Source organism: Chionomys nivalis, chromosome 11 (assembly GCF_950005125.1).
Source record: "Chionomys nivalis chromosome 11, mChiNiv1.1, whole genome shotgun sequence".
Classification (NCBI taxonomy): Eukaryota; Metazoa; Chordata; class Mammalia; order Rodentia; family Cricetidae; genus Chionomys; species Chionomys nivalis.
Window position 1 is genome coordinate 42,725,179 of NC_080096.1, and position 13,097 is coordinate 42,738,275.

The 13,097-nt window shown below is 42.7% G+C and overlaps 1 protein-coding gene across 1 annotated transcript in view; it reads left to right on the forward strand.

The window, feature by feature from the left end:
- The window catches only part of C8a (complement C8 alpha chain), a 55,184-nt gene that overhangs the window by 2,909 nt on the left and 39,178 nt on the right, over window positions 1-13,097 (forward strand). Inside the window, exons 2-3 of the mRNA XM_057785225.1 lie at window positions 8,473-8,566; window positions 12,204-12,348. Of these exons, the coding sequence (XP_057641208.1) occupies window positions 8,473-8,566; window positions 12,204-12,348 (239 nt within the window). The remainder of the gene's footprint in view (window positions 1-8,472; window positions 8,567-12,203; window positions 12,349-13,097) is intronic.

A 13,097-nucleotide genomic window follows, 5' to 3' on the forward strand; every position in this document is an offset into this window, starting at 1 on the left:
GGCTCTCAGCCCATAGGATGGTACCACACACATTCAGGGTAGGCCTCTTCTTTTCAGTTACGTTTTCCTGGACAGGTCTTCATAGGTGTACTTAGAGGGTGAGCTTTAGCAGTCTCACCAATGATCCTGAACCCAGTAAAACAGACCATGGAGATGAGCCATCACACAGGACTGTCTTCTTGATGAACAGTCCTTTCATCATTGAGAAATGCTTTCATTATCTTAGATGATTATTTTTAATTTACAGCGTATTTGTTTACTAGTAATGTAGTCATTCTGTTTGCTTATTGCTTGTGTTTTCATGGCAAATGGTTATCTGTTTGTTTTACTATATATGACCATGTTTTTAAAATGATTATCATGTAGATATAGTCTAAATATGATCTCTGTCTTTTTTAAAGGCTTAGTTGATTATCCATTATCAGCATCATCATTATCATCACATCATCATCATTACCTTCTTATTATGGGTGTGTTTGGTATTGGATTTGGGACATTTTATATACAAGGCAGGCATTTTTCAACTGAGCTACCACTCCAGACCCAGTCTCTGTCTTTTAGTGATAGTAATTAGACCATTTATATTGAATGTAATTATTGGTGCAGGGTGTCTTTGAATTTCATCATCTTACTATTTCCTATTTGTCCTATATCTTGCTTCCATATCTCTCTCTTTCTCAGATCATCTTTTAAATTTAGTATCTTATAATTTTAAGTGGCTAGAGTAACTATTCTACTTTTTTTGTTATTCTATAAAATTTATAATGTATAACATTAACTTATTACAGTCAATGTTAAAATGATATTATACCAGTTCTAATATTGTAATTTCATTTGTATAACTTCCTTTGACATTTATTATAGTGTATTTTTGTCAATGAATTCTTTTATCTTATTCTGAAAATGGTTACATTACACAAGAATTAACAAATAGTTTACTTGACTCATATTACAGAGAAAACCTAAGTGCCAGTAAGAGAGAGGGAGAGATTTTGGTAATAAGATTTCTCATTTGGCATTTTATAAACATTATACTTGTCACTGCATGCTTAAGTTGCTTTTTAATAATTCTTCAAACTGAAGACCAGGGAAGATGGAGCAATTTGGTGCATCCCACTGAGGTGTGTGGTGGCACACAGTCTTCCAGTCTCTGGTCCAGCATTATCACCAGAACCATCACCAGGCCCTCCCACCAGGAAAACAAAACAAATTACCTCTTCGAAAATGAAAAATGGGCTCCTGCTTTGATAAACAACATGGTCTTCATTTGGAGTCAAGATAGCTCAAAGATCTTCACCCTATCCTCTAGGGAGACTTAAAGAAATGTAAATGAAAACTTCAATCCTAGAGGAAACATAAAACCACCTAGCATTCAGTAGAATCCATCACTTCTGTAGTAGCCCCTATTCATAGTAGATGCCAAGGAAGTGTCAATCACGTTTCTTCTCTTTATTTTATTCCATAAATGGGCATCAAAGTGTGTTTGCCCAAGAGTCTGGGCCAGAGCCATGTGAATGTTCTCAGCAGTCATCAAGATGACTGGAATTAATATGCATACAGGCAACACGGTCTTCTAATTAACATATACAATTGGGTGGCTGGGACTCAAAAGTGAGTCATAGTAATATAGAGATTGATATTCAGAGTAACTAATCATAAGCTATGCATCAAATGGCACTGAGTATGAATTATGCAGGAAATTCTGGTACACTCTTGGAACTAAGTGTGTGTGGAATGCCATGTGGCTTGTAGATACTTTTTTTGGTATCATTAATTTGTTGTTTATTTAATAAGTAAATAATCTAGATATAGTAGTTACTAGGTAGTAAAATAAGCAAACGATATCCTGATCCTCCTGTAGTTTACAGGCTATGGTGGCTTGAATGAGAATGGTTTCCATAGGCTCATGTATTTGAATACCTGATCCCCCAGTGGTAGAACAGTTTGGGAAATACTAGCAGGTGTGGCCTTGTTGGAGGAGGTGTGTCACTGGGGCAGGCTTTGAGATTTTGAAAACCCACACCAATCTCATTTAGCTTTCTTTATCTCTGCTCCATGCCTGTGGATCAGGATGTAAGCATTAAGCTATGGCTTTAGCGCTGTGTCTGCCTGTCTCTTTCTATGCTTCATGTCTGTGCCATTTATGGTCATGGCTCACCCACTGAAACTGCAAGTTCAATAAACGGTTTCTTCTATAGGTTGTCTTGATCATGGTGTCTTAGCACAGCAATAGAAAAGTAACTAAAACAAAGGCTTAGACAGTTGTTGTAAAAAGCCACTTGTTTGTTTTCTGGCTGCCTGGCAGCTCAGACTTGAAATAACCACACAGAAACTGTAGTAATTAAATCACTGATTGGTTATTAGCTCTAGCATCTTATTGGATAGCTCTTATATCTTAATTTAACCCATCTCCATTAATCTGTGTATCGCCACAAGGTTGTGGCTTACTGGGTAAAGTTCCACCATCTGCCTTTGGTGGGCCTACATGGCTTCTCTAAACTCCACCTTCCTTCTCCCAACATTCAGTTTAGTTTCCCCTGACTTCATCTATTCAGCCCTGTGCAGGCCCAAGATAGTCCTTTATTAACTGATGGTATTCCAGCATATAGAGGGGTATCCCACATCAGACAGTAAACATGTAAACACAAATTTTCATTTAAAATTGTGAAGAATACCATGAAGGAATCACACAGACTGGGTTAGGAGAAAGAGAGAGAGCAAAGAGACCTAAAGATAAATTGGTTGAGTGACATTCTCTGCAGGGGAAGCATCAGTGTTGAGACATGAAGGTTGGGGAAGGCTGTGTGAAGAGGACAATGTTGAGAGATGAGGAGGTGCAGTGCTCCTGTCATGGGAAGTAGCTTGTGATGTGTGGCAGCTAAAGGAGGTTGGGAGGAATGCAAAATGTCATGCAGGAATGCATATCAAAATGGTGGCAAGGGGCTGTATCTTAGAGAGTCATGGACACCATGGTAAGGGGGATTGGATTTTAGTTTATAGCTAGTAAAAAACAAAACCGAAGAGGGACTTAAGAAAGAAAAATAGTGCATGACTTCCCATTTAAAAAAAAATCATTGTTATACAGAAATAAGAAAAAAAGAGAAAGAAAGAAAGAAAGAAAGAAAGAAAGAAAGAAAGGAGGGAAGGAGGGAAAGAAAGAAAAAATAAAAAAAGAAATAGAGAAAGACAAAGAAAGAAGGAAGGAAGGAGGGAAGGAAAGGAGAAAAGGAGAGAGAAAAGAAAGAAAGAAAGAGAAAGAAAGAAAGAAAGAAAGAAAGAAAGAAAGAAAAGAAAGGGAAAACCTTTCCTACAAGAGACTATCAAAGGATGCGGTGATAAATAGGGTCTTACACTAATATGGCAGGTACTGAGGTGGGAGGAAGAGAAGAAACCTGAGATATGTTTTCTTGGGAACTTGACAGAACTTTCCAAGAGATAGGCCAGGAGCGTGAGAGAAAGAAGGAAATTAAGGACCACTGCCAGGAATCCAGTCTGGGAACTTGTCTGTGTGGTGATCCCACAAATGATGGGGTTCAGTTGAGAAAGGAGTTGGTTGAAAGTCAAACCTAAGAGGTTCAGCTTAGGACCATAATGTTTTCTGTGCTGCGGTGAGGAGTGGGGATGCGAAGCAAGGGAGCCTGGTGGGGAGCACCGGGGCAGAAATGCAGTTCGGGGGGTGGGGCGAGCTAAACTTGGACAGCCCTGGCACGGACGGTACACGATGCTGGTGGAGCCAATCTCGGCTCCTTGAGAGTAAGAAAAGCAAGAAGAGAGAGGAAAAACAAAGAGGCGTCCTGAAGAATTCCAGTTCTTAGAGAAGCCCAAGGTACTGACCACTGAGTAAGAGAGCGAGTAGAGGTTGTATTGAGGAGGTCAGGGGGAGCAAGCTTCCAGAGAAATCCGTGGCCAACACAGCGCAAGTCTGATGAAGTTGTAAAACTCTCCAGTGGGCTTAGGGGTGAGTAGGGTGCTGAAGAGGGCTCGCTTTCAAAGCCAAATTTAAAATACCTCCATCTCATGATATAATTCCTAAGTAATTGAATGGATTAGCTCAAGATTATATCATTAGTGACAATCGGCTTTGGCTATAAGCCGAGCCTGTGTATTAGGGTGCCCCCTTGTCATAATCAGATAGGCTTTCTGACCTACTGGCTTAGGATCAGCAAAGAGCTAATTATTTTGTTTTCTAAGTTGCTGAGGTGGCCACATTGTGGGGTCAAACATTTGACTCTCGGGTTGCATATTCCACTAGATTTTAAACCCTTTGTCTAATATGCCAACCTGAGTTAAAGAGTAGATGAGGCCTGGGGAGATGTTTCAGTCGGTAAAGTACTTGCCACACAGCAGGAGTTTGAATACCCAACACTCAGGTGAAAAACCAGTGCAGCATGGAAGTAATCCCAGTGCAAGGAGGGTAGCAACAAGGGGATCCCCGGGCTTGCTGGGCAGCCAGTGTAGCCAATCAGCGAGCTCCAGGCTCAGTGAGAGACCTTGAATTAATAAAGGAGGTGTAGAATAATTCAGGAAGACATCTAATATTGACCTCTGGCCTACATGCTTGTTCATACATATAAAACACGCGTGTGTGCGCACGCGCACATACACAGAGAGAGAGAGAGAGAGAGAGGGAGAGAGAGGGAGGGAGGGAGAGGGAAGGAGGGAGAGGAAGGGAAGGAGAGGAAGTATCTCAGTGGCCTGTACAGGGTATATTCCTGTATGTTTCTGATGCAGATGGAGAGGTTTGCACGTGACTAAATAGAAAGTATTAGGAGAAGAAATTGGCATGTGTCCTAGGCTGTGGCTCAGGGTCTCATACACGATCTCACTCCACATTCAAAAGAGTTTTCCAAGCTCTTATCTCTGGTTTTAGTTATGAGTGGTAGAACCTGGGGGCAGCCGTGCAGCTGATAGACTCAAAAGTCCCGTTATCTCAGCGCTGCTTCAGCTGTGTTCAATAGTCCTCCAGATGATGTGTGAGAAAAATGGGTTGAGTTTAAAATAAGTGAGGAAATAATGGAGTGAGCAAAGCGAGATGCAGAGCCCCTAACGCTGTCAGGCATTTTCAATGTCCCTGCATGGCACACTGTAGGCAATTTATTCAAATGAATTTGACCGCAAACTTGTTCTCTGTCTGCCCCCCCACTCTCACCCTGGATATATAGTTTACAAAACTGGCGCACTAGCGATCAAGCTTTGAAGAATGTGCGGCAGCACCACAGGACTTGCACCGTTCCGATAGATGAAGAACATGAAGGCATATATACAGAGGAACTCACTAGTAATATCAAGCAAGTTAGAAGCAAAGGCCTGACTAGTTTCACATGCTCCCGGGTTCTGGTACCCCAGATTAAGTTTCTTACTGGTTGAGCAGGTTCTTGCTAGCTGAGAGATACTCTAAAATTATTTGCCAAGATTTCATAGGCCACAGAATTATCAGTACCTCTTTAAGGGTCACTGATGCATTTTGCACTGCTGTAGCCAAATGCTTGTGGCTGGGCACATAATAAAGAGGTTTATTCCACTCGTAGTTCTGGAGGCCTACGTGTACACCGCTGGCATTTCTTGGCTCTGGTGATGGCCTTTGGCTCAGTCACAACAGGGCAGATGGCATCATGGTAGAAACATATTGTGGAAGAGAACGCATCGTGAGGTAGAAAGCAAGAGACTGGAGAATGAACGGCGAGGCAAGGCAGAAAGCAAGAGGCTGGAGAACGAACGGCGAGGCAGCTCCTGGTCCAACAGCCCACCTTCACAGGACCAGCCACTGAGAGACCAGAATCGGTCCCTTCCTGTGGATAGCGTTCCATGATGTGATGCTCTACAGTGTATAGAGTCCGTCTTCCCAGCACTGCATTGCTGGAGACTCAGCCTCCAGCACAGAAGTGTAAACTACATCAAACCACAAGCATCATTTAAGAATGGCTACAGCTCCCCGGGAAAGCTCTTTGGCAACATGTGTCACAAACTTTAAAATCAACCGCTCCTGGGTTAGCTATTCCTAAATGATGCTTGTAATCCAGACACAGAAAGACAATTATCACATGCACTCACTCATAGGTGGTTTTTAAACATAAAGCAAAGAAAACCAGCCTACAAACCACAATCCCAGAGAATTTAGACAACAATGAGGACACTAAGAGAGACTTTAGATCTATTAGACATAGATCTAATCTACATGGGAAGTAGAAAGTAGAAAAAGACAAGATCTCCTGAGTAAATTGGGAGCATGGGGACCTTGGGGGAGGGTTGAAGGGGGAGGGGAGAGGCAGGCAGGGGAGCAGAGAAAAACGTAAAGCTCAATAAAAATCAATAAAAAAGGAAAAAAAAACCAACCAAACAAAAAAACCAAACTAAAATAAAATAAAATCAACAGTTCCATTCTACAGATCCCATTGCCAGAAAATAGCCTAGAATTCAGAAAAACTTGGGCTCAAATATCTATTTATTATGGAATAGTAAAGCAATACACGGTCATCATAAATAGTTTATATCTCTTCTGTATTAAGTGGGAAAGATCAGGACATACAGCATGATACTCTGTATGCCCTCCACTATATTATGAAAATAGAATGGAATGAAATATAATAAAATATTAATGGTGGTAAGAGTTGAGATAATTTTTTTATAATTGTTGCTATACTTTCTTTAATGTGAAGGCATTACTTGTATAATCATCAAAAATGAACTACATTTAAAAATTCATTAAAATGATGAGAGAATATTGGTCATGTTGGCCGGAGGTGATTTAGTGGCAGCCCTGGTGTTCCTTCTGTGTCTGGCCCCTGTGACAGCATCACCATGTGCCTCTGTCTAGACACCATGTCATGAGCTCGGGAAGCTGCAGCCATGTAGCATTGCTGTCTGGGTCTCTGCTTTCAGCTGCCTGGTTTTACCGTTTGTTTCCCTCCATTGTGACATCATAGCACAGGCTGTGGACTTACCTTGACCGTTCTTCAGTGTGGTGCAGAGTGAATGCAAGCCCTTTTCAATCCCTAAATCTTTGGCTTGTAAATTTTCACCATGTTTCTCTAAAGCGTGTGTGTGTGTGTGTATGAATATATGATAGTATATCAGAAAAAAAGACCTGTGGCTTTGATCTCTCAGCATTTCTAGATGTCAAGATTATTTTAGTTCTAACTAGGAATCAGGTTCAAACAAATCTAAAAACGTCACTGCCTATTTCCCAAAAATAGGCCTTATTTTTTCCTTTCTTCTTCTCCTCCCTTCTTTCTTCTTTTTCTCTTCTCTGAATAGCTTCCACAAGTTTACTCATGTCAGATGGTGGGATTCAGTAGCAATAGAGACAAGGGCCTGAATTCCAAGGGTTTGGACTCTGGTGGAATTTTACCAATATTGCAAGAATGCTAATTCTACATTGAGGAGAAGGGGCTTTGAGAATGCTAGACACCCGACGGCAGAGAAAGGGGCTCAGCAATGCCTACAGACCTTCTGCCTTGTTCCCTAGTTCAGAATGGAATACTCTGATAGGAGCTGGGTTCGACAACCAGCAGAGCCTAAAGTTTCCAGGGAGGGATTATGCATATACATTGAAGTCTTATATTTTTGATTGTGAGCTTAGCCTTGGTGATTGAATAATCTCTCCAGCCCAAGCCATCTCTCCCAGTGGTGGGACTGGGACACCAACACATTCAAAAATCTATGACCCACAAAAAACTGCCAGGAAGATGCATTGGTGTCTCAGAGCTTGTGGGAGAGCCTAGTCAATGACTGGTCTAACCTGAGTAGGATCCCGTGTCTGACACTGCCTGGATGGCCAGGATCCAGAAGTTGGATGGCTCAGAGGGTTCTGGTAGAACCAATCATGACTAACCCCACCCCTAAAAGTCAATGAAATGATTCCTAATGATATTCTGCTATATTCATAGATTGATGCTTAGTTCAATTGTCATCAGAGAGACTTCCTCCAGTAGCTGATGAGAACAGATACAGAGACCCACAGCCAAACCTTAGGTGGAGCTCAGCGACTCTGCAGAGTGTTGTAGGATGGTAGAAGCCAGAGGGGTCCAGGACAGCAGGAGAACATGGTCCACAGAATCAACAAAGCGGGGCTCACAGGGACTGAAGCAGCAACCATGGACCTGCCTTGGTCTGCACCAGATCCTCTGCATACATCCTGTGGTTCTTTAGCTTGCAGCTTTTATTGGACTCTTAACAGGGGGAGCAGGAATAACTCTGGCTCTTTTGCCTGCCCTTGGGACCTGTTTCCTCCTACTGGATTGCCTAGTTCACCCTTGAATATGAAGGTTTATGTTTAGCCTTATAGCATCTTGTTATGGTAGGGGAAGTGAAAGCAGGCTGGGAGGAAGGGAGGGAGGAAGGCAGGGTATTGTTAGGATGTATTGTATGAGAGATAAATAAATGAATGAATAAGTAGATAGATAGCTTGAGATTTTCACACAGTTCTCTTCTGCTGTTATTTTAATCTTTAAAATGATTCTTTTCTCACTTTAGGCGAGTTAGCCGAGCTGTGACCCCTGAGCCAGTTGCCTGTCAGTTGAGCAGCTGGTCAGAATGGACAGATTGTTTTCCATGTCAGGACACGAAGGTAAGCCATCTAGGAATGTCTCAGGGTATTGCAATCTGATCTCTGTATTAGGTACCAATGGCAACAAGCAGCTGGGACTGTGAATCTAGGGCTCTAGAGAGAGCATTGGAAACCCCGGGTACCTGGATGGTGAGACTTGTGCCTGCCTCTCCTGATTTTGTTTGTAAGACATCATAGGGTGAGGCTGCTGAAAATGCCTGCATCATGACACAGGAAAATAGCCACCAGGACACAGGTGCATTGAAGCTCCATGGATTCTCTGGGTCCTGGCCAGCGCTTTGCCCTCTAGTGAAGGTAATCTGGCAGGGCCGCTAGACGGCATAGCAACAAAGAACATCACAGCTCTGAGCATCTCCCTGGGCCTGACAGAAGTTTGCAAATGCCACCAAGCTATCCCCAAGGTTGAAAAGCCCAGCACACCCAACACATAGTCATGCCCATGGAGGTGCCCATTTAGATCGTTTTGAATGATTCAAGGTAGCCCCTAAATCCAGTCTTATATGAAAGTATAAGCAGAAAAATCTCATTTACTCAGGCGCACTGGCTCAGGTTGACAATAAGCAGTCTACACAGAGACTACACAGGTACTGTCTTTATATTGTTTATGAATCCCTTCAGGCGATATCTGCCTTTGTATAGGATGCAGTCTGATAGGCTCCACCATCCCCAGCCTTTTTGCTTCAAACACCACTGGCTGGATAGACTGTGTCAGGGCAATACTGTCAAGTTCAAGTGTTTACCCTGCAGTCCCACAGTTTTGGTCGAATGCAGCTTCTTACCTGCTCTGTTACTTCGGGCTTATTTTTCTTTATCCTTTCTGCACCTCACTGTGGTAGCAGAACAGTGCCTACAGTGTGGGGTTCCTGAATGCTGATGAGTGACAAGGACAAAGGCACCTGGCATGTAGCAGGTGTCTGACAAACATCCTGGATTTTTATAACTATGGTTCCTACCCCCTCTCCAGCTCCTCCATGACCTTAAACTGAGCAGAACTTCCGTGGGCCTAATGGTGCTCACCCTGCCTCTCCACTCGTCTGACAAGCTGAGACGCACTGTGAATGTTGTTGAGTTGTTAAAAAAATCATAGAGCTAAGAGGCAGTGGAAATACAATGTGAACCTGAATTATTGAACTTGGAGCTCTAAGATTAAGCGCCCTGCCTTTCCTAGTGCAAAGAAATGACAAAGCACTCTCACACCTCACCTGTTTAAAGTCGGCTCCTGCATTCAAACCTCATCCTGATATATAGTAACCCCCCCAGGCAACGATAATACATTTCTACAAACATGGCAGCTTTACACACGGGACATCTGTCCCCTTGGGGTCCTGGAGGCCAGAGGAAAGCAATGGACGTGTGAGTGGTGCCTGCCTCCTTTTAGAGACCCCAGGGGAGAATGTGAGCTTTGCCTCATTCTCTGCTGGGGCTTGCCAACAGTCCTAGGCCTACGGCTACATCTATCCCCTCTGTCTCTCTAAACAGATTGCTTAATTTTCTTTTGTGTCTTCTTCCTGTGTGTCCTCCTGCAATCTCTATCTCCTTCTTCTCAGAAAGTATGGTAATACAGGGGCTACTCAGAAAACCCCAAATAACCACATCTCAAAATTGCTAATATTTTCAGCAAGTGTTTTTTGCAAATAAGGGCAAATTGAAACCTTTTACAACTTTGGAGTTATACTTTTGGTTGGCCATTACTCAACCTGTTGAATATCTTAAGCCTGCCTTTTTCTCATGTTTTTGTTTAGGAACCAGATTGCACAGGGAATCTCTTACTGTTTCTGTCGGAACTGAATTACTTCCCTAAATACTGGGGAAGATGTATGTGTCCATGAAGAAATCCTTAAGACATTAAATCCTCTTAATTATTTAAGTAAAGGAGCACCTTTGTTTTATTTATTACTATGTTTCTTCTTCTCAAAGTCACCCAAACAAAGATGTGCATTTCCGGGAAGAAGCATTACCTACTACATAGACAAAAAATTATGCTTTAATGACACAAGCTGCAGGCAACAGCACAGAGAGGTCCCTCAGGGAGTATTGACACTCGCCTCCAACAGCACGCTGTCTCCACTATTTGATAGCAACCTAGTAAACAGGGAACAGATAGAAATGATCCTGAAGGCTCGCAGCACTGTCCCAAGTACAGACACTACAGGAAGGACAGTGATGGCACCAATAGTCACCATTTATCAAAGCTTCCCATGTCCCAGGCACTGCAGCAATGTTTTAAGTAAATACATTGTCTAGTTTGACTTTCTCAAAGAAATAGAGGGAACGGGCACCATTGTCCACTGTTGGGAGGTTGCCCATTGAGAAAGACAGAACTGGGACTTAAATTTGGGCACAGGTACCAAGGACTCAGATTAAAGAAGCAACTCACAAATACTCAAATCACTGCTTCTTGGTTTGTTAACATTCGTGGTTGAGCCACGATCAAAGGCAGGAAAACAGGGCTAAATGTTTCACTGTCAATCGCTCCATGAATGTTTTCCAGGCACTATCATTTGTGTTATTATATGTTGTATCTCAGCTGGACTCTAAACTTCTAGAAGGCAGCAAAGAAACCTCACATTTCTCTTAATATCCTGGTTTTTGGCCTCCTGTTTCTATACCAGTACCTGATTCTTATACATTTTTCAGGTCAGGAAGTCTTTATCATGAAACTCTAGAACCCCAAGATTGTCATGTGTCTTAATTCTTCCTGTCCTTAAATCAACAAGTATTCACTCTTATGTAGCCAAGACAGGACTCGGGGATAGAGATGATATCTCCTCTTAAGTCTATTCATTTCTCCATAGTGGGTATGTAGCTACTTGAGTGCCATAATCTCCAGAAACATCACTTTCCCCCAAAACAGAATCATGAGAGATAGCTATTATTGGCTCACGTTGAGTCGAGAGCAGACCCTGAAGAAGTTATTGCAAACAGGCAGATACGATGCTCTGGCCATCAAGGCCTGGCTTGTGTTCACCTTCCTCTGTGATGGGGGGAGGGGGTGGAGGGAGGCCATTCTTATCAGATATATGCCAAGTAAAGAGGAGACGGCAACACCAGAAACAAACAGACAGAAACCCTGCAAAAGCCAAATGGCGATGGCCTCTAAAGCTATACCTGACCAGAGAGCAGGTCTGAAGCCCCCTAAGGCTGTCCTTCCCTCATTTCTTTTCACTACTCCATCTCAGCCTGTGACTTTCTCACTGAGATGGTGGACAAGATAGACAGTGAGCCAGATGCTTTGTCACCACCTTGCTTGACGAGTGCTAAGGGAGAAGGAGGATTTGCAGGGTATATGGTCGAGTCAGGGAAGGCTGCCCAGGGGAGGGAAGCCATGGGCTTTGAAAGATAAATCCTTGTAGCTGGTTGAATATGGGAACAGAGGTCTTCCTTAAGAGGTAAGAAGACCTTCAGTGCACATCTGTCATGGCCTTTCATTTGATACTTCACATCTGCATTCTGAATTCTGTAATGACTGTGGCATCTGCCTGAACACCATGGTACATGCTCGTGTGTCCCTTTCTAAGACAGCCCTGAAGGCAGCTTTCAATCACAAATGTTATTCCTTATGCTGAGTTGAGACCTGCCTACATAGATCTTGGATGATTGATTGACAAGACAATGTCTGGTTTGCAATCTGATTTAGTACCGACACAGGAGCCTCTTGCAGCCGAGCAAGTTTGGGGGAGCCATCTGCAGTGGTGACATCTGGGATAAGGCCAGCTGTAACAGCCCCACACCTTGTCTGAGGCAAGTACAGTGTGGACAGGATTTCCAGTGTAGAGAGACAGGTGAGTAACATGCCAACGCAACAGCAGCTGCGCTTGTCAAACACAGCGTGCCAAGTCGGACTTGGAAGCTGCTTACAGCGCAGACTCCTAACTGTTGGGTAAGGACCCAGAAACGTGCATTTTAAGTCAAACTAGTAACTTGTGTAACTTTTCTTTTAAAAAAAATACTTATTTTAAAATTATGTATATTTATTGACAGAAAGATGGTATGTGCACACGTGAGTGTAGGTGCCCATATAGGCCAGAAGAGGGCACCAGATCCTCTGGAGTGTAGTTATAGCCTATGTGATAGGAACCATCACTTGGTATGGGTGCTCAGAACTGCATGCAGGTCCTATGCAAGAGCTATATACATTCTTAATTGCTGAGCCAGTCCATATAATTTTGATTCATATATGTATATATAATTTTATATATGTCATATATATTTAATTTAGAGAAAGTACAACTCATAGTTAATACATGACATTTATTAAACAAACACTTACTAGGTACATAGTAAGTTCCAGGCAGTATACCACCTGCTGTTAATATGCAAATTAAAAACAAAGTATCTGACCTTGAGGAAGTCCTGATCTGTTAGGAAAAGAGACCTACAAGAGGTCAATTACAGTTTCACAGGATAGCTTCCGGCTGTGTGTAATTCTCTGGTGGTGGGGGGATATACCAGAATAATCTTTGAGGACTGAGGACAGTCCTTAAAATGGCATTTGATTTGAGGTTTGGAAAATGCAGTTGAAGCTTCCAGA